This window comes from Candoia aspera, chromosome 17 (assembly GCF_035149785.1).
Source record: "Candoia aspera isolate rCanAsp1 chromosome 17, rCanAsp1.hap2, whole genome shotgun sequence".
Taxonomy (NCBI): Eukaryota; Metazoa; Chordata; class Lepidosauria; order Squamata; family Boidae; genus Candoia; species Candoia aspera.
Genome location: NC_086169.1, coordinates 10,933,183 through 10,959,873, shown reverse-complemented (window position 1 = coordinate 10,959,873; position 26,691 = coordinate 10,933,183). Strand labels below are relative to the sequence as shown.

Here is a 26,691-nt window from a genome sequence, read left to right as displayed (position 1 = left end):
AGTAGCTGCATAAAAAAGGCTATAGGTAGTCTTCGCTTAACAGCCATTCATTTAGTGATGGCTCAGACTTAGGACAGTGCTGAAAAAAACGACTTACGACCCATCCTCGCCCTTATGACTCTCACAGTGTCCCCATGGTCACAGGTTCACAATTCAGGCGCTTGGCAACTGGATTACATTTACAACCGTCACAGCATCCCACGGTCACACGATTGCCATTTTTGACCTTCCCAGCCGGCTTCCAGCAAGCAAAATCAATGGGGAACCGTGAGATTTACTTAATGACCATGTGGTCTGCTTAATGACTGCAGTGATCCACTTAATGACAGATGCAAAAAAGGTCATAAAATTGGGTTGGTTCCACTTAACGACTGCTTTGCTTAGCAGTTGAACTTCTGGTCCCAGTTGTGGTTGTTAAGCGAGGGCCACCTGTAGTTCTGACCCTTGCATCAGGGAAACGTTTGGGAGTGTGTCACAGCTTCTTCCTCCACTCTCCTCCCCTGCAGTGTTGACCCGTCCGCTGAATTCCGTTGTGAGGCTGCCCTGCCCTGCGGCGTCTGCACTGGCCAACTATTCCTGGAGGTACCCAGAGGGGAGCCCGCTGCTGCTGGAGGGGCTGGTCGCCCGGGACAGCTCCGGCCTGCTTGTGTTCGTGCAGAGCCGCACCCTGGGCAAGTATGAGTGCTGGGCCAGCGAGAACGGCTACCAGCACCGGGTGGCCTGGTACGACGTGCGCAGCGGCCTCTCCCTGGCCGGAGCTGGCAGCACCAAGGCGGGCCCGGAGCAGCAGGTGGCGCCAGTGTTGGAGTGGCGCTCCTATTGGGCCCAGTTTGTGACCATGACGGTGCTTCTCTCTGTGACGCTGGCCGTGGCAGTGGCCTTGGCATTCTTCTCCTACCACAACAAGTTGAAGGCCAGGAGCAAGGTGCAGGGCTGTAGTGCCCCTGAATCGAGCAGGACCGCGGGGCAGGAGAAGGTCCCCCTCAACGGCAGCCAGAGCCCCCCAGGGGGCCGGGAGTGCCAGGCGCAGGGCCCAGCCCAGGAAGCCGCCGACGAGGCCAAGTCCTGCTGTGTCCAGGTGGAAGGCGACGCTCAAGACGTCGACACCGACAACAACCGCCTGACCTGCCGCCTGGTGAACGGGGATGGCACCCGGGTGGCTGCCGACGTGGAGGGAATCTAGCCCAGCTTCACTGGGGGCATCCTCACGGGCACTCGAGTGGGGACGAAAGGCCTCACATGATTGTAGCGCAGCTCCAAAACACTGCTAGGAGACGCCTGGTTATCTCCGGTGTCCGTCTTTAAACGTTCTTTCTCAGTTGTGTTTTGTGCGACGCTGCAGAAGCCGCGAAGCTGAAGCCGGGGATCTGGACAGACTCCTGCCGCCCCCGCGTCCCGGGCTTCTGCCTCCGCCTCCTCCGCAGCAGCTCCGTCTCCATCTGCTTCCTCGTAGCCGAATCTGCAAATATTGGCAGAAGCCGGAGGGAAAACAAGCCTCGTCTTTGGAGCTTCCTGGTCTGGAGATGCAGGGGGCTGTGCCGCTTGGCCTGCCCGGTCGATGGCCTCCGTGCTCAGATGCCCAGGAGGGACGAGGCAGCTCCAGAGAGGATTGGCTGCCCAGGAGCAGACGCCGCCACCTCCACCTGGTCTCCAGGAGTTGTGAGCTGCGCTTCTTTCTCTGGGGCAGTTGAGCCTGACGGGGGAGGGGGGAGGCGTCGTCCCCTTCAGCCAGCCTTTCTCCTCTGCACACTGCGAGAACCGCTGGATGGCTCTTTTGACAAAAGGCCTGTTTGTAGCGGCAGCAGACTGTCACAATGCTGGTCCAAGAAAACCCACGTCTGTGCTTTGCTGGGTTGGTTTCCATCCTCCGTCTTGCCGTCACGTTCTGCATTTCGTTAAGTGGTTATACTTTTTGGCAGGGAGGCAAAAGCAGCAGCTATGCAAGGTCCAACTCTGTGCCCCTGCCCACCGCTCCCCTGGCGGTGTGGCGTGCCCCCCCTTTGGCTTCACACACAACCTTAGCAGCCGTCAAGATTAGAGCAATGTTCCTCCGCCTGGGCCACTTGAAGATGGGTGGACTTCAACTCCCAGAATTCCCCAGCCAGCCATGCTGGCTGGGGAATTCTGGGAGTTGAAGTCCACCCATCTTCAAGTTGCCGAGGTTGAGAAACCCTGGTAGATGCTGCTGTTTCTAATGGTTGCAGCTGCTGCCCTCTAGAGAACAAAACAGCAACTGCACCCCGCCAGCTACCTTGGTCCCTGCACAGCATTGGACAATTTGACTGCTGTGTCCCCACCAAGGGCATGCAAAACGTGTTGTTTCTGGTGTTTATAAGCCACATACCTTGTTGTGGGTTTCCATTAAGTATTATTTCAATGGGAGGCCACCTCAGGTTGCAGAATTGGTGGGAAGACCTCTTAATGCTGAAGGCTGTTTCACACAGTGTTCTGCCAAAAAAACTGGGTTTGTGGTTCTCCGGGGCCTTGCAAGGAGGACTGCAAAAGTCTGCCTTTGTACAAAACGGCTTGTATCTCGTCTGCTTAAAAGACCTACCCTGAAAAATGTGAGGTGTGAAGAGGACCGAATTGCAAAAGGTACAATGGCTGCCCCAGGTCCTTGGTAAACACTTGGTGTGTGCATGTGTGTGTATGTGTTTCTCCAGTCTTGGTGTGCAAGAGAGTGATGTTTTTAATTGTGTTGGAGCAGCATGTCTCCCCAAAAGAACAAAGTTGGCGCTCACTTTCAGCTAAAAGAAATGATCCATATATCACCGGCCTGTTTGCCACCCTTTCGTTGTGAACAATTTTGAGAGGAAGGAAGAACATCTGGAAAGTTTTTTAAAAAGGGTCAAAGTGTACACAGAAGGGAAGGGATTCGGGGAAGGGGGGCGCAAGCTTCTCCCTTTACCCAGCCTTTCAAGAAAGGGCAGCTTGGGCAAAATTGCAAAACTGAGCAGGGAACAATCTCCTGGTTGCAGCGAGGTGCTGGATTTTAGCCTGCAGATGTATAAACATCACGGGTGTTTAAAAATAGAAGGTGGCAGGTTCTTCTCCTGTCCCTGCAGTGGCCAGGCTGCAGCCAGTTGAAAGATCCTGGTGGCGTGTTGTGGGCTGGAAAAGGAAAAGACCGTCCCGGTGAGCTGAAAATAGTTTGCTCAGTGCAGGACCATTGCACTTTTATCGCACGGTGGTTTCTGATCAAAGGCCTGGAAGACGTTGGACGTGCAAAATCCTCCACGGCTCTTTGCCCAGAGAAGGAGGAGCGGCTGCACTACGAGCAGGGCTCTTCAGTCAGACTATCGGTAGCGTTTTAAAAAAAATGCTCATTTTCAGCTTCATTTCACCCCTTCATGGAAAGACATACCTGTTCACTCGTGACTGGCTGTTCGTTGCAGTGTTGTTCCTAGCCTTTTTTTTCCCCTAAAAGAAAGAAAAGATGTAAATCATTGTGTTTATACAAACTATTTTTATTAAAAAGTGTTGTGTGGTTGTCCAACGGCTACTTGTGGGGTTCTTGTCTCGGAAGCGTTGCTGCTCTTAGAGGTTCAGCGGAGGCAGAAGAGCTTTTCCCACAGAATTGCCATTTAAAATCCAGGATGGCCGTCCTTTCCGATGCCTCAGGGTGGGACGGGGACGGGGCGGGGCGGGGCGGGGGGGGGAGAATCCCTGATTTCCCAGCATTTGCAAAGGAAAATAAGCCAGCCGGAAATCAGCCTCAAATCACCCTAAAGTGGCTCCAGGAGGACAGGATTGGCCAAGGAAGGCGGCTCCTTGCCCCACAAGCTCCGCCCCTGGAACTCGGTGGGCGGGGCTTCTGCAACTGAGGGAGGGGCGTGTTTTGCAGGCTTCTCGTGCCAACGTTCTCTCTGCGTGGTCTCTCTCTCTCTCTTGCCCAAGCAGCAGGAAAGGATGCCATGAAGTATTTCTTCATTTACTTCTATCCCATGTTTACTTTTTGCTGAACTCAAGGCAGCTCCCCCCTCCCCTTTCCCCAACAACCCTGAGGTGGGTTGGGCTGAGAGAGGGGGACTGGCCCAAAGATACCCCAGCCTTCCATGCCTCTTGATACCCTAACCCCCCTCCTCCCCCCATTATATATTGGAGAGGATTTACTTGGGGTTGGATGATCTCACGGTAGCCCTTTGCCAGCCTGCCAGTCTCCTAGGCTCTCGGCTGCGCATGCGCGGCGTCCCCGCCATTCCCTCCCAGTGGGCATGTTCCACGAGGGGGAAGAGTCGAGAAATCCCCACGCGTAGAAATGGGGAGGATTCAAACCCCATATTGCAGACGGGGATGATGGGCGCGGTAGTCCAGCGTGGGGAGAAAGAGCTCCCCCCCCCCCCCCCGTCTTTGCCGTACGGTGATCCCCGGCCCGTTTGCCCGGCGTCCCTCCGGGGAGCCCTGTGCCCTCCCGAGGATGGCCGCCTCCCGGGCCGCTTTCTCTCCTGCGAGCCCGGAAGTGGCCGCGCCGCTCCGGTCTCCCCGTATAAGTCTATGCGAAGGCTCGTGCGGCCTGCGCGCCGGAAGTGCGCTCTCCTTCCGCCGGCCATCTCCGTCCAGGGCAGCCGAGCCATGCGGCGCGGCGCGGGGAAGCCGGGCGGGAGCGCGGTTGCCCGGCTCTAAGGTGGCGGCGGCGGCGGCGGCGGCGGCGGCGAGGAGGAGCGGGAGGACGGCGGCCGCGGCCCCGCAGCGCGCGCGGAGCCCGGAGCCCGCCCGCTCGCGCAGGCCGGCCCGGAGGGAGAGCGGCGCCTCGAGGGAGGTGAGTGGCCGGCGCCGGGAGGGGCCCCGCGGACGCCCGGCCTGCGCGGGGGCCCGGCGGCCTGGCGGGGCGGCGGGCGCTGCTGCCCGGGAGGCGGGCGGGGAGCCCCGAGCCGCTTGACCCGGTCGTCGGCACGTGTCTCCGGCGCTCGCGTCACGTGCCGAGCCCCGAATGGCGGCGGGCCGGTGGGGAGGCCGGGCGGCCGGTTGGAGCCCCGTCCCCGCGGCCTTCTGCCCCGCGGCTGTATGTGCCCCGGTTGCAGTCGGGTTGTCCTGAACCTGGGGTGTCTCTAGCGCGGTTTCCTGGGCTCCTTGGTGAGCCCAGCCTCACCACGGGCGGCCTTGGCCTTTCCCGCAACTTGGGGTCCCTTTTGGCGGACGCGCGGGTGGAGAGGAATGATCCCCCCGGATCAGAGCCGCGGGGGCAAAGCCGCTTAAACCGGGAAACGCGCTGGAATCAGGACAGCGTTTCTCACCTTGGCTGCTAGGAGAGGGGTGTGGACTTCAACTCCCAGAATTCCACAGCCAGCAGAGCTGGCTGGGGAATTCTGGGAGTTGAAGTCCACCCCTCCCCCAGCGGCCAAGGTGAGAAACGCTGAATTAGAGGCGTGGGCTGGTTTTCCAGTGGCTTGCTGCAGTTCCTCTTCTGTGCTGGCGAAATCTCGCCCGTCTCCCCTCCTGTCCAGTTCTGGACGCCTCCCAGTCCTTGGCCGTTTCCTCCCCTGGAGCACAAAAGGCCCGGCCCCGTTGGCCAAAGAAGCATGTCGGGGAAAAGGAGCCGCTTCTATAATCTTCTCTTGAGGAACAAGGTGTCCTTTAAGAAAATACTGGATCTGTTCTTTCAAACTTAGGCGGCGATGCCTACACACACACACACACATACACTCTCTCTTTCTCTCTCCCTCCCTCCACAGAAGGGAAGAGGCGCATGCTCATGTAAGGCAAGACTTAAAATCAGGCAGTTCTGTAAAACAGTAAGTTACTGGGAAGGAGAAGGAGGAAACGTTGTAAGGGTGGCTCGGACAGTCGGTTCGGAAAGAGCAGAGAGAGCCCCTGGGCAGCGTGGGTCTGCTGTTTGTTTGTTTGTGAGGTTATAAACTGCCTCACCCAGGAAGACGCTAAGCAGCGCACTAAAGCAGCCAGGGCAATGTAATAATGATAATATGCAGGAAGAGGAATATGATGTATAGCTTTTGGTCAAAAGCTGTAATTAATACACTACTCCCAACTCTGTAGCACTCCAGTCCCAGAGGGAAGAGGCAAGTTTTTACAACTGGAAGGTGGGTGGGCACTACCCTCGCCTGGGGGAGCAAGCTGTTCTCGTGGAGGGCAGCCCCCACCGCAAATGCCCACTTTTGGGGCCCTCCCGTCACAGCTCTCGATAGGAGGAGACCTTCCCCAGCAGGCTCTCTGTCCTCGGACTGGGCGAGCAAAAACTATGCCAGATGTGTGATGGTGAAGGCCCCCGTGCCCTGGGCCAGATAGGCTCTGTTGCGTTTGGAAACAAACGGGGAGCAGATGTGACTCCTGCAGCGGTGAGGTTACGTGGCCGTAATGAGGCCAGGATAGGGGCCACTGCCCTCTCAGCTGCTGAATTTTCTGGGTGGTCTTCAAGGACAGCCCAGTGTAGGGCAAATTTCAGCAATCCATAGGGGAGATGGTAAGCTCTGAGCAGCCGTCTTCGGTGCCCCCTACCCTAGGTCAGGCACATCTGCCTAAGTTGGGCAAAGCTCTCCAGCTGCTGTTTCATATCAGGAGCTGAGAGTCCAGGAGGACCCCCAGGTTGTAGACCTGCTCTACAACCAAGCAAGACAAGGATGATATGCTACCTTCATTCATTTCTCCTCACAGGTCATCCATGAGAGTGACCAGTGCAGTTCATCCCCTGCCTGACTGCCATGAATGCAGATGACCCATTTTTGATAGGGCTGTCTCTAGCTGTTGACCCACCACTTTCTCCACCACCTTCCTCACAAGGGAGCTTGGATGTAAGGCAACATGCGTCCAATATAAGCTGATCCAAGGCAGACCTCTGACGCCTCTTTGGATCCTGTCCGCCTGCAGCAGCTGTAGGTGGATTTGGCCACAAAATGATCGGCCGGATGATCACGGCTTGCGCTGGTTGGTTCTTCTGGACCATTTCCCCAAAGAAGGTAGTGAGTTGCCTTGAGCAGAGCAGCTGACTGGCCTTTGCAGATGCCATGAAGGTGGGAAGTAATTTCTCTTCACCACCCCTCTTGCCACAGGGCTGAGCTTGTACCTGTGTCCAGTCATACTTTTCATCTTCCACCAGCATAAACATTTATTCACCCATTTGATTTCTGGAGTGAGTCAGAGAAGAAAGGAGTTGCCCAGCATAGGCGGGCACAGAGAAGCTGTCAAGGAGCATTCTTAGTCTAGTGCCTGCCAGCTTCTGTGTTCCAGAAACCACACAGGCGTTCAGCAGAAGCTGCCCTTCCTTAAGTGTGGTCAGGAATCCCTCGGATCCACCAGGCCTGAGTTGGGCCAGCAGAGTGAGCACGCCGTCCTTGTGGAGGCTAGTGACACCAGCCGTCCCCATATCATCGTGAGGAAGTGAGCAGTCCACAGTGAGGGACTGACGGAAATGTCCCTCCAACGCACCGCATTTCATCTGATCCAGGGTAAAAGCCAGGCTTGTTGTGTGGCCAGTTCTGTGAGTCAGGTCCATGAAGACCCAGGAGAAGCCCGTGTCTGTTGGGGTGGCCACGAATTCTGAAGCCACCTCTGACTCCAGGTTAGGGAGGGTGAAATCGCAGCCAGGGTGTATCCACAGCCGCCCCCGCAGCGAGATCGACTGAGTAGGGATGCTGCCGTGCAGCTGGAGGGACAAGGGGGTTGAGTTATCCACTTACTTCTTGAGTTAGCCACTACGTTGAGTATTTTTTTTCTGAACACATTTGATTTTCCCGTATGTGAAAAGGTCCAGAGAGATGCTGTTGTGGAGCAGAGTATTTCATGCACCCGAAATCTCTGGCATCTCTTGAGTAGCAGAGCTGCGAGCTGCAGATAATGTTAGGGCACACTCACCTCAATGCCTGATTCACGATCAGGCCGTAAGTTGAATCCAGTACCCTTGGGGGATGAGGGGAAGGTCCTGGACCAGGGACAGATCACCTGCTTTGCACGTACAAAGTTTCACATCAATCCCAGCATTTCTCACTAAAGGAGCTGCTTGAGAAGGTTTGTGGAGAACTGATAGTTGACAGAACTGGGCTGAGTATCAGTTCAACTGCCTCTGAACATTGCATGGTGCACACTCTTTCCTGATCAAAGACACAACCGGAAAAGACTGCAGAAGTTTCCTTATCTCACTCACAGGATATCCCATATGCCCTTCTGTTTGCTTTTGAGCCTTGGACAGAAATCTCTGGAGGACATGTGGGTAGGGATGACCTTGGTCTGGCCAGTGGAGCAGGTGCTGGAAATAGCGGAACATGGTGTGAAATTGCAGAGCGAGACTTCTTTTGCAGATACCTGGAGATTTCACTTAAACGACAACATTTCTCAACCTCAGGAATTTAAACATAAGAGGTTATGCATGCGTACAAATTCATCATGCCATTCTCTGTCAGAGTAAGCAGTATTAGAGTTAATAGCATGAAGAGTTAATAGTAGCAAGTAATATAGCTAGGAAGGGATGGAGCAGTGTTTCTCGACCTTGACAAGTCTAAGATGTGTGGACTTCCAGAATTCCCCCGCCAGCATGAGTTGCCAAGGTTGAGAAATGCTGGGTTAGAAAGTGGGGAGAATAGGAAGCAGGGTGAGACTCTGAGGACCATGCTCTCTGCTCCCATTAACAGTCAAAATACAATCTACACCCTTACCTTGCAGGAAGGTGATGTCTTGAAAGGAAGAAACTGCAAGGTTGACCAGGAATAAGAAGCCAGGATGAGGAAGATCACTTCATTACGCAGTAATTCCACAGATCTTCTCCCACTGCATGTTCACTGAAGGTACTGCTTAGCCTCCCGTTGGGGAGCGTTTTATCCAAGATGTTGGCCTCAGGAGTGAACGTGGCCTCTGTTTATACCTGCCTAACCTTAGCTCCCCAAACTCTGACTGACCAGCAGTTTTTGATGTGTCTGTTTGCATCGGAGTGTTTAGTACATCTTGTGAGAGGTTCCGTTACCGATGCCGCGTGGAGCACCAGAGTGTAACTGTGTTGGACAGGACAAGGGTCACCGTGGAGCAGGGAGGATCGGGGAGGCCAGGCTGGGAGGGAGGATCTGGCGTCAAGGCTACTGGGACTTCTTTCCAACATTTACGGCAGTGCCTACTCCTCATTTTCGACTCTGTTTCTGAAACAAAGGAACTCGCTATAGCTAAATCAGAGCATTTTGGAACTCCTGACTGTTTTTGATTTGCAATAAGAGATTCTGGTGGCAGAATTCACTAGCTTTTTTTTTCAATGCAAAACGCTACAGGTAGTCCTCACCAACCATTCATTCAGCGACTGTTCGTAGTTACGGCGGTGTTGAAAAAATAACTTTATGGCCTTTTAATGATCATTTACGACCTTCGCAGTGTCCCTCAGTCATGTGATCGCCATTGCAGACAATGTGCATTGTCCTGTATCTGACCTGTGGGTTTTTATTTTCCCCCCGCCCCCTTGAAGAGCAGAGAGATTGGAGAGGAAAGGATCGCAAGAGCATAAGCTGCTTGCTCTTCTACACATCAAAAGCAATGTGATCACGCTGGCAGTGGGAAAGGGTCAGGCAAAGGAGAGATTACCTACAGAAATGGCCTGCTTTTTTCCTCTCCCCCTCTCACAGAGTGGAGAGATTGGAGACGAAGGGATTTCAAGAGAGTCGACTGTTTGCGAAGTGTGCCCGTGGCTCTCAGCCCTGGGCTGCGGTGCAATCGCATTACTTTCAAAACTGAATAGTCTTGTCTCTTTCCAGCTGGAAAGCACAGTCATGTGGTTTCCTACTTAGGACTGCTTCACTTAGTGGTGCAGTTGCTGGTGCCAATTAGGGTCGTTAAGCGAGGACTACCTGTAATTGAAATTAACTGTCCCATCATTACCCCTGTTCAGATCTTGTTCCACCAAATCAGAAGATGTGAAATGGGCCACAGGCTTGCGTGATGCTTTCTTCTTCCCTCGATTTCCAGGTTTCCTCAGGCGTTGGAACCCTCCCCTTGCTGAACTGCAATTCCAGCCCCCTCCTCCTCTCGCTCTGTGAGCCGGAGCTGCTGAGAGTTGTCGTTCAGCCTCTCGGAGGACCCCAGGTGTCCCACCCCTGAAAGAGCATCCAAGGGGTACCCAAGAGTGTCCTTTGGGGCACCAGCAATGAAGTTTCATTAAAAAAGCAAATCTTAACTCAAGTTTATAAGAGTAATGAATTTTGCAAAGTTTACAAAGGCTTGGAGGAGGACCCTTTTGTCCATTTCCAGAAGCTATCGTGGTTAATTGGATAAACCACAATTGTCTGGATTCACACGATACACTGGGCCAAAAACCAAGCAAATCCCATTATGGCTTGGCTTAATATGTGAAATGAAGCGAGCCCGTTCCATAAAAATCAGAACTGGCATTGTCAGGACTTACGGAGAATTGATAAATCGCAATGAGCTTCCCAAGATTTCTTCATTGGGTGGTAGCCCCACGCGAAGCTTCTCTGAGGGCTTGGGAGTCACTCTGCGGACCGTGGCCTTTCGCAGCCACGCAGCTGGGGGCTCTGCTTGAGCGGCCTCTGAGGCCAGGCCCGCCGTGGGGCCACAGGCAGGCGTGGCCAGCCCAGTCTCAGTCGCAGAGATGCTGGGTGAGTGGAGAAGCTCACTTCCCCCTTGCTCCTTTGCAGGCCTCCCAGCCATGGAGGACAAGCGCAACATCCAGATCATTGAGTGGGAGCACCTGGACAAGAAGAAGTTCTACGTCTTTGGGGTGTGCATGACCATGATGATCCGCATCAGCGTGTACCCTTTCACGCTCATACGGACGCGGCTGCAGGTCCAGAGGGGGAAGAGTCTCTACAACGGGACCTTTGACGCCTTTGTCAAGATCCTGCGGGCAGAAGGGGCGGCGGGGCTCTATCGGGGCTTCCTGGTCAACACGTTCACCCTCATCTCCGGGCAGTGCTACGTGACGACCTACGAGCTCACCCGCAAGTACGTCTCACAGTACAGCCACAGCAACACCATCAAGTCCCTGGTGGCCGGCGGCTCGGCCTCCCTCGTCGCCCAGAGCATCACGGTGCCCATCGACGTGGTCTCCCAGCACCTGATGATGCAGCGGCTGGGCGAGAGCATGGGCCGCTTCCGAGTGCAGGCCCACGAAGGCAAGCGGTTCCCCGTCTTCGGCCAGACGCGAGACATCATCACGCAGATCTTCAAGGCCGACGGGCTGAGGGGCTTCTACCGGGGCTACGTGGCCTCCCTCCTTACGTACATTCCCAACAGCGCCGCCTGGTGGCCCTTCTACCACTTCTATGCAGGTAGGAGAAAGCGGAGCTCCCGTTTCCTGGTGCAGCGCTCAGCCCGGCCCCTCGGAAGGGGGGTCTGCGCTGGGCTGCTTCAGAGGCACGTGGATGCTGGGGGAGGGTGCTGTGTTCTGCAAGGGTTCTGCATCAGAAGGGAACAGGCTTTCCTTTGGGACGGAGAATCGAGGACCGCAAGACTGATGAGAATAGGATTGAAGCCGGTCCTCCTCCCAGTAGACCCCCCAACACATGAGAATGGGGAGGACATGCACAGCTGACCCGCAGCAGAATCCCAGCATCTCGAGTGCCGGTCCACGTAGAGGGCAGTGGCGGAATCTGCAGGACTCAGAAAAGGAGGACGAGGCTCATGCCTGAGTCTCCCTTGACAGGACGCTTGTACTCCTTTTTTGCTCTCCAACCGGTATCTCCATCTTTGGTTTTTTTCTTACACCTTCCCATAAATAATCTTTTCTCCCCTGGGGGGTATGAGCTATCTAGAAAATAATGAACAAAACCAGGTACTTTTGCATAGCCTGCTGCCTAATCCTAACTACAGCTAGTCCTCACTTAATGACCACTTGGTCAGTAACTGTTCAAACTTACAGCGGTGCTGCACAAGCGGTACTTACGGCTGGTCCTCGTCGTTGCGGCTGTCGCAGTGTCCCTGCGGTCACGTGATCACGGTCTGGTCGCTTGGCAACCAGCTTGCAGTTACAGTGCTGCAGCATCCCTCAGTCACGCGACCGCCATTTGTGACCTTCACTGCCAGCTTCTGACAAGCAAAGTCAGTGGGCTTAACGACGGCGCGGGATTCGCTTAATGACAGCAGCAGGAATTGCTGGAACTGCCGTTGCTAAGTGATGCAGTCACATGACATGCTTTGATTCCAGTTACCGTTGTTAAGCAAGGGCTACGTGTAACTATCTTCCTTATTTGGCCTCTCAAAATGGGTCTCCCAGTTTTGTGATGGGGAGAGTTCTCCTGGGATAGCTCATCAGTTCCGTCTCAGGTAGTAACAGTGTCCCGTAAAGATCCTTGCCAGAGTCTTTGAAGAACTTTCCAACATACTTTGAGAGCTAGTTTGGTGTAGTGCTTAAAGGGGTGGACTAGGAGCATGAAGGCCCACCCGGGTTCTGCCCCCCACCAGCCCTGGAAGCTCCCTGGGGGACTTTGGGTGCTTCACTGGGAAGGTGCTGGACTGGAAGTGGGGAGGCCCGAAAGCCAGCTGGGTAACCTAGGCCAGTCACTCACTCGCTCTCAGCCCTGGGAGGAAGGTGCAATTATTAAAGGCCATCGTGGGGTCCGGTTGGCTAAAAAGCAGAGCATGACTGAAACAATCATACTATGGTGTGTCAGTTTAAAATGTCATTTGTGTGACATTTATGAATGCATCTGGTGGAGCATGCTTGCCAGGGACAGCTCTCACCTCCTGCAAGCTTACAGCTGTCGTTTGAAGCGCCTTTCGCTTGCAATAGGCAACCTCAAATGTACCTTTAGAGGAATACACCAATACAAAAACTGCAGGGGCTGTGCCCTCCCCTTCCCAAGCCCTGTGTGGCAGAGGTGACGGGCTGGTGGCAGGGCCTGCTGCGTCCTCGGAGGTAGAGCCCGTCCTCTGGAAGGAAGGAAGCCAGCCAGCCAGTTCTAGGAGGCACGGATTGGCAGCCCCCGCTGCCAGCTCTTTGCTTCCTTCGGTCCCAGCCCATCAGATTCACCAGAGATCTTCCTCACCACCTCCGTTGCATTTGTGCATGCGTGTGTGAAGTTGGGCTGTGACATCCCAGTACAGTCTGCCTCCAATATAAAAGATGACAGAGGATCCTGCTCAAATAAGGGGGCAGTGCAGACTTAGCAGTATTGGTTCATACCCACCACATGGAAGGAATTTCGGGAACTAGAAAGTCCTGGTATTCGTTCTGGAATGTTGTTTATAAAAGTGGTGTTTGACTGCCTTCAGATGGGTTGGAAACCCCTCTCTGCTGTCACGCATGCTCTCTTGAGCCCCAGCATGTCTGGAGGGTTCCAGGTTGGGGAGATGCTGTGGAACAACCCTTCTGGGTTTCCCCAAGAACCCACGCTCTTTAACACTGGATTCCCCCCGTGGATGCTTCCAGTCCAGAAGCATTCTTCTCCAGCAGCCTTTGAGCACGGGAACCACCCCGCGTGACCTGGTTTTCATGCCTCTTTCCAGAACAGCTTTCCAGCCTGACCCCCAAGGACTGCCCCCACCTGCTCCTCCAAGCCATCTCCGGGCCGATGGCGGCTGCCACTGCCTCCACCCTCACCAACCCTATGGACGTCATCCGGGCTCGAGTGCAGGTAAGAGTCTCCTTGGCCCGAACCGGCTACCTGGAACAAGGGCCATGGCTGCCCTGCATGGTGGTCTGGAACCTGCCCTGCCCCCTGAGGGGGGTGCAGTGCCTTTGACTGGCTTCTGAGGTCAGCAGGCAGGCCTTGCCCTCCCCCCTTCGGAGCAGCTCAGAGCTTTGCCTTCCTCTCCCCCACCCTCCTCTGGTCAGCAGGCGAAGTGGGGCTGCGTCCTGGGCCAGTTTCCATCTTGTGGCTTGCAGCTCTGCTTGTAACAGTTTGGGAGCTGAAGCCCAGTACTCCTGGAGGACATTGGCTTGGGGAAGCTGTTTGTATCATTTTGTGTCAGTTGTGTCCAGCTCAGTGGCCCTCACGGGTTCTGACCATCGCAGTATGTATACATGTATAGGTAGTCCTCACTTAACAACCACAATAGGGACAGAAAAATTTGTTAAGTGGTGAGGTCGTTAAGTGAGTCACCATGAGACTGGACCCAATTTTACAACCATTTTTATGATGGTCATTAAGCAAATGGACCCATGGACCTTTTTTGCTGGAAACCGGCAAAAAAGGTCGCAAATTGTGATCACGTGACTACAGGATGCTGCGACTGGTCATAAATGCGACCCAGCTGCCAAGTGCCCAAATTGCAATCATGTGACTCCAGGGGTGGTGCGACGGTCGTAAGTGCGAATAAGGCTGTAAAGCACTTTTTCCAAGGCTGTTGTGACTTTGGACCGTCGTTAAATGAACAGTCATTATGCAAGGATTAGCTATATACGTATGGAGAGGGAGAGGACTGAATGGCCCTAGAGCAGCGTTTCTCAGCCTTGGCAACTTTAAGATGCGTGGACTCCAACTCCCAGAATTCACTGTTAAGCAGTGAGAACAGTCTGTCCAGAAGAGAGCTCTTTTCAAACGGGGTGTGTGTGTGTGTGTGTGTGTGGCCACCGGTCAGGGATAATCCAGTGGATTCCGGCACTGAGCAGGCATTGGCTTTGATGTCCCTCCCGGTCATCCGTTCTGTGATTGTGTGTTGTTTTGCTGAGGTGTACAAACAGTAGCAAGCTTTGTGTTTCAAGAACTTTTCATCGGGCAAGATTAGGGACCTGCAACCTCTTCAGATTTGGGGCATTTTCCCCTCACTCCCAAAAGCTCATTAAATCTTTAAATCTCACAAGATCTTGGGGATCCCCCCCCCCCCCATCATGTGAGAACATCAAATATCCTGAGATGTGGCAATCTCATGCAATTCTGGCCATTTAACTCAGCGTGTTGGCAGGTCAGTTATGGGGACCGAAGGATGACCCTGTAGCCAGCCTGGGGGCAGGAGGGCTGAAAGTCCAGGTGGAGGGAAACCTATAACTGGTGCAAAAGCCCTGTCTGCACCAGGCAACAATTTTCAGCAGAGCGTTAGGCTGGGTGGGTGAGTGAATTGGACCCTCCTGTGAGGCAGAAAAAGATGCTGGGTGTTCCCCCAGAGCTTGCCGGGGGAACAAAATGTAAGCAGATGATCCAGCAGCCTTTCATTTTTCAAAAGGATAAATCCCAGTTATTAGAATTGAAACTCACTCTATTCTGAGCTCAGATCATTTGGTAGATGGAAGACAGTGCGGTGTCGTACCCATAACTGCCAAATATGGGGAATGTGGGGAGTTTGGTGTTTCTCTTCGTTTGGCTTTTAAGAGTTGAGGAATGAGAATTCTGGATGGAGAACGACGAGATGGAATTCTGCTGTTAGAATAACTTGGCTTTTAAAACTCACGGTTTCTTCAGCATAGAGGTAGTCCTCTCTTAACAACCACAATTGGGACCGGGATTTTGGTTGCTAAGTGAAGTGGTCATTAAGCGAATCCGACCCGATTTTACAATCTTTTTTGCGGCAGTCATTAAGTGAACTACATGGTTGTTAAGCTGGGAAGGTTGAAAATGGTGATCACGTGACCACGGGAAGCTGCATTGGTCATAAATGCGAACCAGTTGCCAAGCACCCAAATCATGATTACGGGGACACTGTGACAGTCATAAGCATGAGGACAGGTTGCAAGTAGTTTTTTTCCAGCACCGTTGTAAGTCTGCACCATCACTAAACAAATGGTTGTTAAGCAAGGACTACCTGTAAAAGGTGTTCATTTTGAGGTTTGGGTCCTGGATGGTCCAGAACCAGGATTTCTGTCCCTCCAAATCTCAGGAGTGGGGTTTGTTCTTTCTCTCTCCAGGTGGGTGGCAAGAGTTCCATCATCCTGACCTTCAAGCAGTTGATAGCTGAAGAGGGCCCGTGGGGCCTAACGAAAGGCCTTTCTGCTCGCATCATCTCGGCCACCCCCTCCACCATCGTCATCGTGGTCGGGTACGAGACACTGAAGAAACTGAGCTTGCGCCCAGAGCTGGTGGACTCCCGACATTGGTAGGGAAACGGGGAGAGACTTTTGTTTCTGGAATCTCTTGGACCATCGGCATGGTTGAGAAGTCACCAAAACCCAGGAACGTTTTCTGGCAAGGCATTACTGGAGGATACATGCGAATGATTCTGCTTCCAAACAACCGTCCTGACCCGGTATTAATCTAGTCCCATAGTGGGATGGCTGCGTGTCGCGAGGAAGGACTTCCTGTGAGTCAAAGCTGGCATGTCTCCTAGTCCCCCTTTTAATTTTTACTTTTAAGAAAGATGTCAGTTGACGCAAAGTGGTATTTTCCTCCCCCAAATAAGATTTGGATTTTTCTTATTTTGCCAGAATTCCTACATGGGGAGGATAATTTTGCTCACATTCTGCTGCTTGGAGGTAGCGCCGGGCACCGCTACACACACACACACTGGATCACAGTAATGCAGTCCAGAAAACCCTTAGCCTTCTGATGCTTCTGAAAGTTTTTTTTTTAAGCTGAACGTCTCAGGGGAGGAGGGAACGTACCAAACACCAGGAGTTATTTTTATAGCCTCTGCTTTCACAATTTGATGTGATCTGTACATAGAGATTTCTTCTTATTTTGTATGAGCTTGGAAGCTGTCTTTCCAATCTTCCTTACCTGAAGAGTAGGATCTTTGTTCATATGTTTCTAACGTGTCAGCGGTGATTTAAGGGAAGTCCCCTTCGAGTCTGCACAGTTGTGGTGCCCAGCTGCATTTGTGTGTGCGTGATCTTCTGGGCAGGGGAATTAAAGCCTGCCCGAGGAGAGAGGCACACTTTATTTCATGGACTTCACAAATGTGAGCGTACACAGAAGTAATCAGATCCCTGCTGTAATAGTCTCCTCCTCACCTTGTATGCACAAAGAAACGTGATTGTTGTTCATTGGAGGGGCTTCGTTTGAAAGGCAGGGCTGAAAAACTTGGCTGAAAAATCTAGTATAATGCTTTTTTTGATCTCTGTATAAGTATGACTGTCTGAATCACTGAATGAGTATTTCATTAATGTGCAGGGCAGGAGGCTGGAAGGAAGGAACTGGTCAGTTTTTGTTGGGAAGAGAAAGAGGTCATTTGAACCCTAATTCTGATGTAGGAGCCAGTTCTGCCTTGGACCAGGCCAGTTCAGGGTCCCGATTCCAGCCTAAACTTGTTCAACGGATGGGAAAGTGGGAGGCAGCCTTTTCCGGGGTTTGGCATTTTTCGACTTTGTCCTCCTGTCTTGTCACCGTTTTTCTACTGCGACTCTGGGGCTGATTTTGCGTATTCTTCCCTGAGCCCCAAGCGCTTCTGTAAACCTTAGAAGACAGAGGCTGCAACAATAGGCTGGTGAGTAAATTCACTTGCTTTAAAATGGAGTATTTGGTGGTGGTGATGGGGCAGGGCAGGAGGGCTTGGAAGCAATACTGGTGAGGTATTATTCTCTGCCCTTTGGGGGAGCTTTTCTTCAGCAAGCGGTATTAACGTCGATCAGCGTTTACTTCTGCCCTGGTCGGGGGCTGCAATCAGACCTCCAAATCCTTAAACCTGGGCAACTTTAAAATGCCCAGGGAATGCTGGGAGTTGAAGTCTGCATACCTTAAAGTTGCCCAGGTTGGGAAACTCTGCCCTAAACGGTCCTTCTAGGTAGACAAAACATATATTGTGGAGCACATATCCAGCACGCCAAAGCTACTTCCAGGCCACTCCACCCAAGATGTCTTACGGAAGCTGCCCCCTCCCCAAATTGAAGCAGGTACCTTTGGCTCTCTTTCACCTAAAGCAGTGTTTCTCAGCCTCAGCAACTTTAAGATGTGTGGACTTCAACCCCCAGCTGGCTGGGGAATTCTGGGAGTTGAAGTCCATGCATCTCAAAGTTGCGAAGGTTGAAAACACTGACCCAAAGGATGGTGGGAGGTAAGTCCTAGAGAGAGAGACTGTTGGCAGTTTCACCTATTGTGTAGGACTAGGGAATTGGGTGTGGGGGTAAATGCTCCTTGAAGTACACCCCTCACAGGCCCCAACTCAGCCCTCAGTTGAAGCAAACTTGGACCTGCACATTTTTCAGTCCTTACTTGCTTTGCCCAGCCTAGATTTCTTCTGGATCTCTAAGATTTATCTGCATTAGTTTATTTTCAATGGAAAAACAGTTCTCCATATGTGCCCCATCTGCAGTGTGAATGGTGCAGCTCAGGTATGTGGTTCCAGCTCAGCCTTGGTGACAGCGTCTGGGCTGGTGATGGCCTTTGGTGGCTGCGGGTGGGTGGTGTTCTGGGAGGGCAAAGGAGATCCCCACCCTCCACTGAGGACCTCGCAATTCTCCTACCACGCAGTTGCACCATAGTCAGGAACTCCTGGGAGCAAGACCAAGCCACCCGTCTTCAAGTAAATTGGGTTGAATGTAAAGTGAAAAAAAACGAAAGCAGAAAACTCGGTTGAGCTGTTGAAAAAGAATCTCTCTGGTGTTACGGGCTGGACTTTTAAAAATTCTGTTTTGCTGAAAACAAGATTGTGAGCTGAGGAAGCACGGGCTGCCTGTAGGGTTGACCTAGAAGGCTCCCTGCAAAACAAAATGGCCAAAGCAGCTTGGGAGAACCGGTGGAGGGGGTGGGTTAGCTGCCTGGCCCCCCTTGAAGCCCTGTTGTGAATGGTGGTGAAAACGCTTGTCACCTTAGTAAGGGAGATTGTGGAACGCCACCTATCCTGCCTCCTGGCTAAATAGCCTGCAAAGGGTTAACCTGTACATCTGATTCTATTCCAAGCATAGCTTTTAATCACTGAACTTCTGAGCGGAGACCTCATTCCATTCTTTATCTAGACATAACCTTCTTTCTCTTATGCAACGGTACTCTGAATTAATAGGTTTCTGGTGCAAGTTATTGAGAATCTTTAGGGGGCTGAACCGTTCCCAGGGAGCTGCAATTACTACCTGAACAAACGCCACAGAGATGCATTTTGAGAATGGGGGGGTGGGGGGTGGACAGGGGAATCGGGCCAATAGGAAGCCTTCAGCAGCCACCTAAAATAAGGGTTCTTCGGTGGTCCAGATGAGAGTTAATTCCAAGGGGTCTCTAATTTTGGTGCCTGCCGTTTCAATATGGAGTTTTGAATGTATTTGTGTACATTAAAGCTGGTTTCAATTTTGCACTGTAAGAAGTCTTTAAAGTCTAATTAAAGTTTTTATTATTTATTTGACCTTTTGGTGGAAGGATTTCGTTTTTGCTGACAGGAAGAAGCCATGGAGTTCTGTGCCCAACAGAGCTGGAACACGTGGCTCTAAAGCAGGGTGGCCCCAGGCTGTCCCCACCCAGGGACCACTTGAGAAGGTGAGGCTCACGGGGGCCATTCGCAAAATGGCATCAGGAGTGAGGGGAACCCGTGTTCAGAAGAATGAACGAACGTTGATTTTAAGAAAAGAGAACATCTTGTCACTATTTCTAACTAACGTGGAAAGGAAACCAGAGCAGGTGATCCCAAGACTACAGACACAAATAATATGAAAAAGTAGATTTTGTTGCACTTCGCATCTTTACCCTTTTTGTCTAGCGATGGAGAGCCATTTCCTTATCGGAAAGGGAAATGCTCAGGCATAGCGCACGGATCAGTCTCAGCCCCCCATGCGTTTTGAGTGGAATTTTACCCATTCTCTCACAGCCACTTTTTACAAGACACAGCGACCCGTCTTGCACCTTCTGTGGTGGCCGTTCAGTGTCTGGGCCACAGACTTCCACGCACTTTGACATTTAGCAATTTCCCCTCCCATTGATGGAATTGAGGTTGACTTCCGATTGAGGTTTTAATCAATGACAACACAAACGCGCTGGTTAAAACTACTGGCTGTTAAATCCATTTGTTTTAGGCTGTTTTCCTGCCTCTTTAATTCTGGGCCTGGTGTGGAAGGGGAAGCCCCTTTGAAAGTATGTTGATCCCCAGCAGTCAGCCCAGACTCAGCCTGGCGACCACCATGTCTTGCACTTCCGCTTCCATCATCCCTGGCCATAAGCAGTGGTGGTGCTGATGGGCCTCGTCCTGAACATCTGGAGAGCAAAATGTTGTGGAGCAGCTACTCTCACAGCATTTTCAACACTTGTTTTCATGCATGTAGCAGGCCAGAACATGTTCCTATAGCGGCTAAGGGAATCTCCCTACTTTTGCAAGGTGCGGTGTAGGTAAACCTCTATTCACGATCAGAGGTTCTCTGATAGTACTGGGACCCCCACATGATAAATGAAGTTATGCAAGCCCCTCACTGATACAACAAGTGGGAGATCCTGAATGTGCCAGGGCATTGCATGTAACTCCTAGCTGGTAAGTATGTGGGCACCAGCATGCCGGCTTGCAAAGGATCCTCCTTTGTATCAAATAGAGCAAGGATGCTTGAGGCAAAACGGCCTGGGTGACACTGGCAGAATGGTGCCTTTGCTGAGTATCCGTGACATTAAGGGAAGAGGGAAATGGCATTGATGAATGAGTTGCCTGCCCCTTGAGGTGGCCTGGGATCAGGCTTCTCAGCTTGAAGGCCGGTGGACCTCAGCGCCCGCAGTGCCCCGGCGGCCCAGGTTGGGAAAGGCTGGTCCAGCGACCTCGCTGCTTTTCGGGGGGGGGGGGGCACCCTCCACCTGCTTTCCTTGCCTGCCTTCAGGGGCGCCCGCAGACCCCGGCGGCCCCGCGGCCTGGGAACCCGCTTTGCTCTCAAAGCTCGCCCTTGCTTGGATGGCTGCTGCTTCCCGTCCTCCGCTTTGCACCCTCCCGTTCCCCGCTTTGCGTCCCTTCGCCCCCCGCGTCCCCCGCTTTGCGTCGCCGGCAGCGATCCCCTGCGGGAGACACCTTCCAGCCCGGCCGTGACGTCGCGCACCCCGGCTTCCCCGAGGCGCGAGGCCGCCCGCTCGCGCGCAGCTGCCGCCAATCAGGAACCGCGCGGGCGCCGCTGGGCGGGGCCTCGCCGGGTTTGGATCCGCTGCTTTTGGCGGGCCGAAGATGGCGGCGGCGGCGAAGGGGGTGGAGGCGGGTCGCGCGCCGGGCGCGTCGTCCGTGGCGGCCCCTCAGGGGAGCCTCGGCCGCGAGCAGATCCTGGACTTCGTGGTCAGCCACTTCCTGCGGACGCTGGACACCGGCGGGTGAGCGGGCCGGGCGGGAGGATCGGCTCAGACGCTCTCCTGAAGTTCGCCCAACTTGGAGATGTGCGGACTTCAGCTCCCAGAATTCCTCAGCCAGCAAAGCTGGCTGAGGAATTCTGGGAGTTGAAGTCCGCACATCTCCAAGCGGCCAAGTTTGAAAGAAACTGGTGTGGAGGAGGAGGAGGAGGAGGATGAAGATATGCTTATCCCGTTTTCCTTTTTTTGTCAGACTGGCTCTCGGTTTGCGGGGCGGCAGGTCTACGGGCGTCACTGGCCTGCTGCTCCCTGCGAGAACCTGCCTCAGGTCGGGCGGCCCGGGTGGGAAGCGAGGGCGGCCCTCGGCAGCCGCGCGTGGACCGGGCGGGCGGTCTGCCCAGCCCCGCCGCCCCGCCTCTTCCCGACCCAGATCCTCCGGCCGCCTCGCCCGGGGCTCCCCGGAGCGGTCAGCTGGGGGGCCATTAACGGACGGACGGTCGGTCGGTTGGGCTGCATAAGTCCTTTGGGGCCCCTGGTCCCGACGGCCAGGCGGCCTGACCAGGGCCGGAGGGTCAGCCGCCAGCGAGCGCGGCCTCGAGTTGCCTCTCGTGGCTGGCCGCGCAGCCGGACGCTTGGACCGGATCTGGCGTTTTTGTCCACCTGTCGAGCCCTTCCCAAGGGCCTGGGAAAGGCAGGCGTTGCCTGGCGGCGTTAAAGGTACTGCGCAGGGTGTCAGCGGCTCCAAGCAAAGCCGCCTTTTGCAGCTGACTGGGGGTGACTTTGCCAGCGCCGACGCCGTCCAAGGGTGCTCCAGATGTTTTGGAATTGCACCCGAGGCACCTATTGCTATCTTTGCTTTCTTTTGCCGCAGTCGTCCTACTTCTATCTGCAGGTCTTCATAGTTTGTGATTTATTATTATTATTATTATTATTAGTCGTCGTAGTAGTACTATTAGTCAAAGTAGTATTTATTAAATTGCTTTCATATAATAAATGTTTGGGGGTCGATGAAGAGTTTGAAGCTTCACAAAGGGTCCGACCAGCTGAAGATTTTGGGGACCCCTGGTCTAGCCACCCCGGGCATCGGATGAAGTGATCTGCGTTTCACAAAAGCATGTGCCTTTTAACAAAGTGTGTTATTTGGAAAAGGTGCCACCAGAGTAGATGTGGGTGACCCCCAAACAACTTTGGTTACCAGAAAACAAAAGGGGTTGCCCCATCTTCAGCAAGGCTATCATCTACAGCAGTGTTTGGCAACTTTAAGATGGGTGGACTTCAACTCCCACGATTCCCCAACCAGCCAGGCTGACTGGGGAATTCTGGGAGTTGAAGTCCACCCACGTTCTCAACCTTGGCAACTTTGAGAAACACTGGTCTACAGAATGGGTCTGTATATGAGAAAGGCAGAAGGGATGTTGGCCACCTTCTAGGGACCCTTCTGAAAATGGGTGTTTCGCATCTTATAACCTGATCGGCAGCTTTCCGTTTCTGCCTGCAGGTGTCGTCTTTTCACCAAGTGCTACAGCCGCCTCTACAAAGCACAGCCCGAATTCACAAAATGTGTTTATAATCAGTTCATCTCCCATCTGCAAAACTCAGTACTGGTAAGAGCCCAGAACATGCACAGTCTCCTTTTCTTTGATCAAAGCAGCTGGCAGTTGTTACTGAGAAGCACGGGCTCTCGGTTTGCAAAAATAGTAAAGAAGGTTATTTCAGTAATTACATGCCCTGTTCCCAAAGCAGTTGGCAATAATCACAGCATCATAAGAACTGGAAGAAGTAATCTGATCACACCCCTGCAAAATGAAAGATTTCCTTAAAATGTTTCAGACTTCCAGTGAAGAGGAACATAACCCTTCATGAGGCCACCTGTTCCGCTGGTTGACAGCTTTTACTATCCAGGAGTTCCTCTTAATATCTAACCTGAATCTTTCCCTACAATTTCAACCCATCATTTCTGCTTTTGCCCTCTAGGACAGTGTTTCTCAACCTTGGCCTCTTGAAGATGTGTGGACTTCCACTCCCAGAATTCCCCAGCCAGCCTTCAAGTGGCCAAGGTTGAGAAACACTGCTGTCCATTCCTTCCTCTGTCATAGACAAACATATTTTAGAAAGGGAGATTCTAGGTGTTTGGTCTTTACTAATGATGGTGTTAATCTTCCAGATTTTCAGAAATATAACTCGGCTTATATTTTAGTATCAATATTATATTGGATTTTTTTTTTTTACAAATTGCCACTATGGGCTAATTTGGAAAGCAATTTTACTTACCCATTTGAATCATGGCAGCTCATAGGTACAGAGTTTATCAGGAGTAATTTAGTGTTTCCAACTTTGCCAGCAGTAAGACGTATTTGGGCCCTATTAAGTGATTGGTTTAAATTTGATATGGAACCTCATGAATGCTTAAATCTTAACAACTCTACTCTTAAAATTGGTGGTAAAAGTTTTTACTGGAAAGAATGGATGCAAAGGGGTATAATTACACCAGATCAATTATTGTTCAAAGATTACTTTAAATCTTTCAGCAAGAACAAACAGCTTTTTTTTTTACCATCAGTTCAGTTAAAACATGCTTTGACAGCTTAATACAGATCTAGCACTTTAGCAACTTCTGAGGTACCTGATACGTTATTAATGCTGAAGACTTCAATTTTAGAATCTAAACCAATTTCTTCTTTTGTCAAAAGTTAAAGGAAGTGTTCAAAACATCAGTTACAAATATACAAGCATCTTGGAATCAAGAACTGGAAATTCCAGTCCTTTCAAACCAATGGACTCAAGTCTTGAAGAATATTAAGTTTATATCCTGTGATTTCAAAGTTGAAATTAATCCACCAAAACATTGTTTTTCATATTTATTGGACACAATCTAGAATGTTTTGTAAAGGATGGACTAATGATTATTTGTGTTGGCACTGCAAGAAATTTGAGGGCACTTCAACTCGTATTTTATGGCCATGTTCTTCTTTATGTTCCTTTTGGAATAATGTTATACGATATGCTGACAGAACTATTGGGAAAACTTTGGTTTTTAAAGGCAGGCATATCAAATTAAATTATATACCAGCTACTTGGAACTTAACATGATCTGAGCAAAGATGATTTTTTTTTTTTGTGCTCTAGGAATAGCAGAAAGAATAATCCTTCTGAGATGGAAAAATACTATAATGCCAGATATAAAGAACTGGATTTTAGAGATCTAGCAACTTCTGAGAAAATTGTGTATTCTGTCAATCAGAAAATGTAACATTATCTCTCCCTTCGGAAAAAAAAATTATTAGACGGGCTTGGTGAATATTGAAAGCTTATTTTCCCCTCTCAAAGATTTATTAAATCAGGTGACCTTGGAACATATAACTTGGAGGCTCACAGGTACTGCTTCACCTGTGCTTTGCCCGCCCGCCCTTCTCTTTGAGATACAAGCCCTCCCTTTATTAGCATTTCCTAAATTGCTCAAAACTGAGTTACAGAAAAGCATTTGAGTTTTTCATCCCTGTCATTCATTCATTCATTCATTCATTCGTTCATTCGTTCATTGGTTTTAATTTTTATTATTTTTGTGGCGTTTATTGTATTTTGTTCTCTGTGTGTTTTATTGCCATGTTACTAATATTTCCCTGTGTGCATTTTTGTGTACTGGATGGCCGCGTTAGCCACCGGGGTCGTTTGATCGCAGTGGGTTGCAAGTCCGCCCATCTTAAAGTGGCCAAGGTTGACAAACGCAGGACTAGACAGTCTCTGTTTCCACAGGAAGAGATTCAGGCGCTCAAGCAGGAAGGAAATCTACTGGTGCTTTTTGAGTCACTGGATAAGCTTGAGAAAGGAGTGAAGGACAAGGACACGTGTGCATGGTAGGCTCCGTCTGCGTCTGCCGGCCTTCTCGCGATCGGGCCGTCCAGCCCAGCCTCTGTGTGGGCTGCGATCTCTTTCCCCAGCGTCGAGGAAGTAGCCCCTTCTTGCTGCCCTCTGTTCCTGGGACCTGGGCAGGAGGCGATAGGCCCCGGGGCCAGTTTGGTTGCAGCTTAACCGCGGAGGCCTGACCCTGCTGCAAAATGCTGCGCGGGAGCTCCTGTGGTGCCATGGTGGCCTCCCGCCGCATGGCGTTTCCTCCCAGGAGAGCCGAGGGCCTCGGGGCAGGGCAGTCTGCCCCCAGGCCACTCCTGACGCCCGCGTTGCCTCTGAATCCAGGCGCCCGAGCGGAATCCCGGAGGAAGATGCCCGCGGGGTCGTCACGCCCTACCTTCTGAAGCAGCGCAGGTTCCTCCAGAAAGCCCTGCAGGAGAAGCAGGAGGGCAACGGCCGGCTGGGCGCCGCTGTGGTGGCCGGTCGGGAGAGGATCGCGGAGCTGCAGGAGCAGATCCGGAAGCGGAAGGACGAGTGGCAGGTCAGTGCAGAGCCAGGCAACGCGCAAGGGACGTGGCCGAGCTCTCATGGCAGATTAAAAAGGGAGCCTTGGAATACGGCCAGGTGAACAGCCGTCCCAAAGTGGGGAAGAAGAAGAATCAAACTGTTTGCTGAACAGAAAAGATTTTGTAGCATTCCGAGTAGCCAGAGAAGAGGCCACCCTGACCTCAAAGGAGGCTTACAGGCAGTCCTCACTTAACAACCATTTGTTTAGTGATGGTTCAGACTTACAACAGTGTTGAAAAAACCAACTTACAGCCAGTACTCACACTTATGACCATTGCAGTGTCCCTGTGGTCACGTGATCACGATTTGAGCGCTTGGCGCTTGTCTGCATTTATTTATTTAATTTCTATAGCCACCCATCTCAGCAAGTGACTCTTGGTGCCTTACAATCATAAAAACCATAAAACAGTTAAAATAATTTATCCCATGGTTATGTGATTCCCATTTTTGACCTTCCTGGCAAGCAAAATCAGTGGGGAACAGTGTGATTCACTTAGCGACCACATGGCTCGCTTAACAACTGCAGTGATTCCCTTAATGGCCACCACAAAAAAAGGTTGTAAAATCGGGTCGGATTTGCTTAATGACCGCTTCGCTTAGCAACCAAAATTCCGGTCTCAATTGTGGTCATTAAGCGAGGGCTACCTGTATATCCCCAGAAAAGTGCTCTGGCCCCCTTGTACTTGGGCCTGCAGAGGCAGCCGGACGCAAACAGAAAGCTCAATAGGTCTTGGGGCCTTTCACAGCCCAAGATGGCAGTTCTTCAAGCAGGGCTTCGTAGGGGAGAACCTCAGGCTGAACCTGGGAGGTCCCTGTAAGACAGTGCAAGCTGAGTGAAACGAGAAGACCCCTGCGCCGTGATAACCCTGTTCCCCACAGACGCTCTAGAGCAGGGTTTCTCGACCTCAGCGACTTGGAGGTGGGTGGACTTCAGCTCCCAGAAGTCCCCGTGTGGGCTGGGGAATTCTGGGCGCTGAAGTCTACCTGTCTTAAATAAGCCACCAAGGTCAATGAACCAATCTAGCCCAGGATTCCCCAGCCAGCAGAATTCTGGGAGTTGGTGTCCACCCACCTTAAAGCTGCTGAGGTCGAGAAACCCTGCCGTAGAGTTAGGGAGGCTTATGCAAAGGCTGCTCTAGCAGTGGTCTTACATCTTCTGCCCCCCTTTCAGGGAATTGCTACCGACGGCCGAAAGATGATGGAGACCTTTGATGAGCTTCCCTGAGAAGGCCTGGCCCGACTGCTGTTTGTGGGCAGGGCCTGACCCACCTGGGGGAGGACGCGGGAGAGCCGCAGG

General features: G+C 52.2%; 3 protein-coding genes across 5 annotated transcripts in view; all 3 read left to right on the top strand.

Annotated features, from left to right (window-relative positions):
• Window positions 1–1,318, top strand: part of SEMA4A (semaphorin 4A) — a 60,702-nt gene extending 59,384 nt beyond the window's left edge. For all 3 annotated transcript variants that reach the window (XM_063317226.1, XM_063317228.1, XM_063317227.1), the window contains one exon: window positions 507–1,318. In XM_063317226.1, the coding sequence (XP_063173296.1) occupies window positions 507–1,183 (677 nt within the window). In that variant the 3' untranslated portion in view covers window positions 1,184–1,318. The remainder of the gene's footprint in view (window positions 1–506) is intronic.
• A 7,172-nt stretch (window positions 1,319–8,490) lies between these two features.
• Window positions 8,491–19,083, top strand: SLC25A44 (solute carrier family 25 member 44). Its single transcript, XM_063316634.1, has 4 exons — window positions 8,491–8,732; window positions 10,581–11,213; window positions 13,390–13,517; window positions 15,725–19,083. Exons 1-4 carry the CDS (start codon window positions 8,720–8,722, stop codon window positions 15,914–15,916), a joined length of 966 nt encoding a protein of 321 aa, XP_063172704.1. The 5' UTR covers window positions 8,491–8,719; the 3' UTR covers window positions 15,917–19,083.
• PMF1 (polyamine modulated factor 1) lies at window positions 17,796–26,691 on the top strand. The gene is made up of 6 exons (XM_063316732.1): window positions 17,796–17,805; window positions 20,759–21,005; window positions 22,480–22,585; window positions 24,735–24,835; window positions 25,173–25,368; window positions 26,566–26,691. The coding sequence occupies exons 1-6, from the start codon at window positions 17,796–17,798 to the stop codon at window positions 26,617–26,619; spliced, it is 714 nt and encodes a 237-aa protein (XP_063172802.1). The 3' UTR covers window positions 26,620–26,691.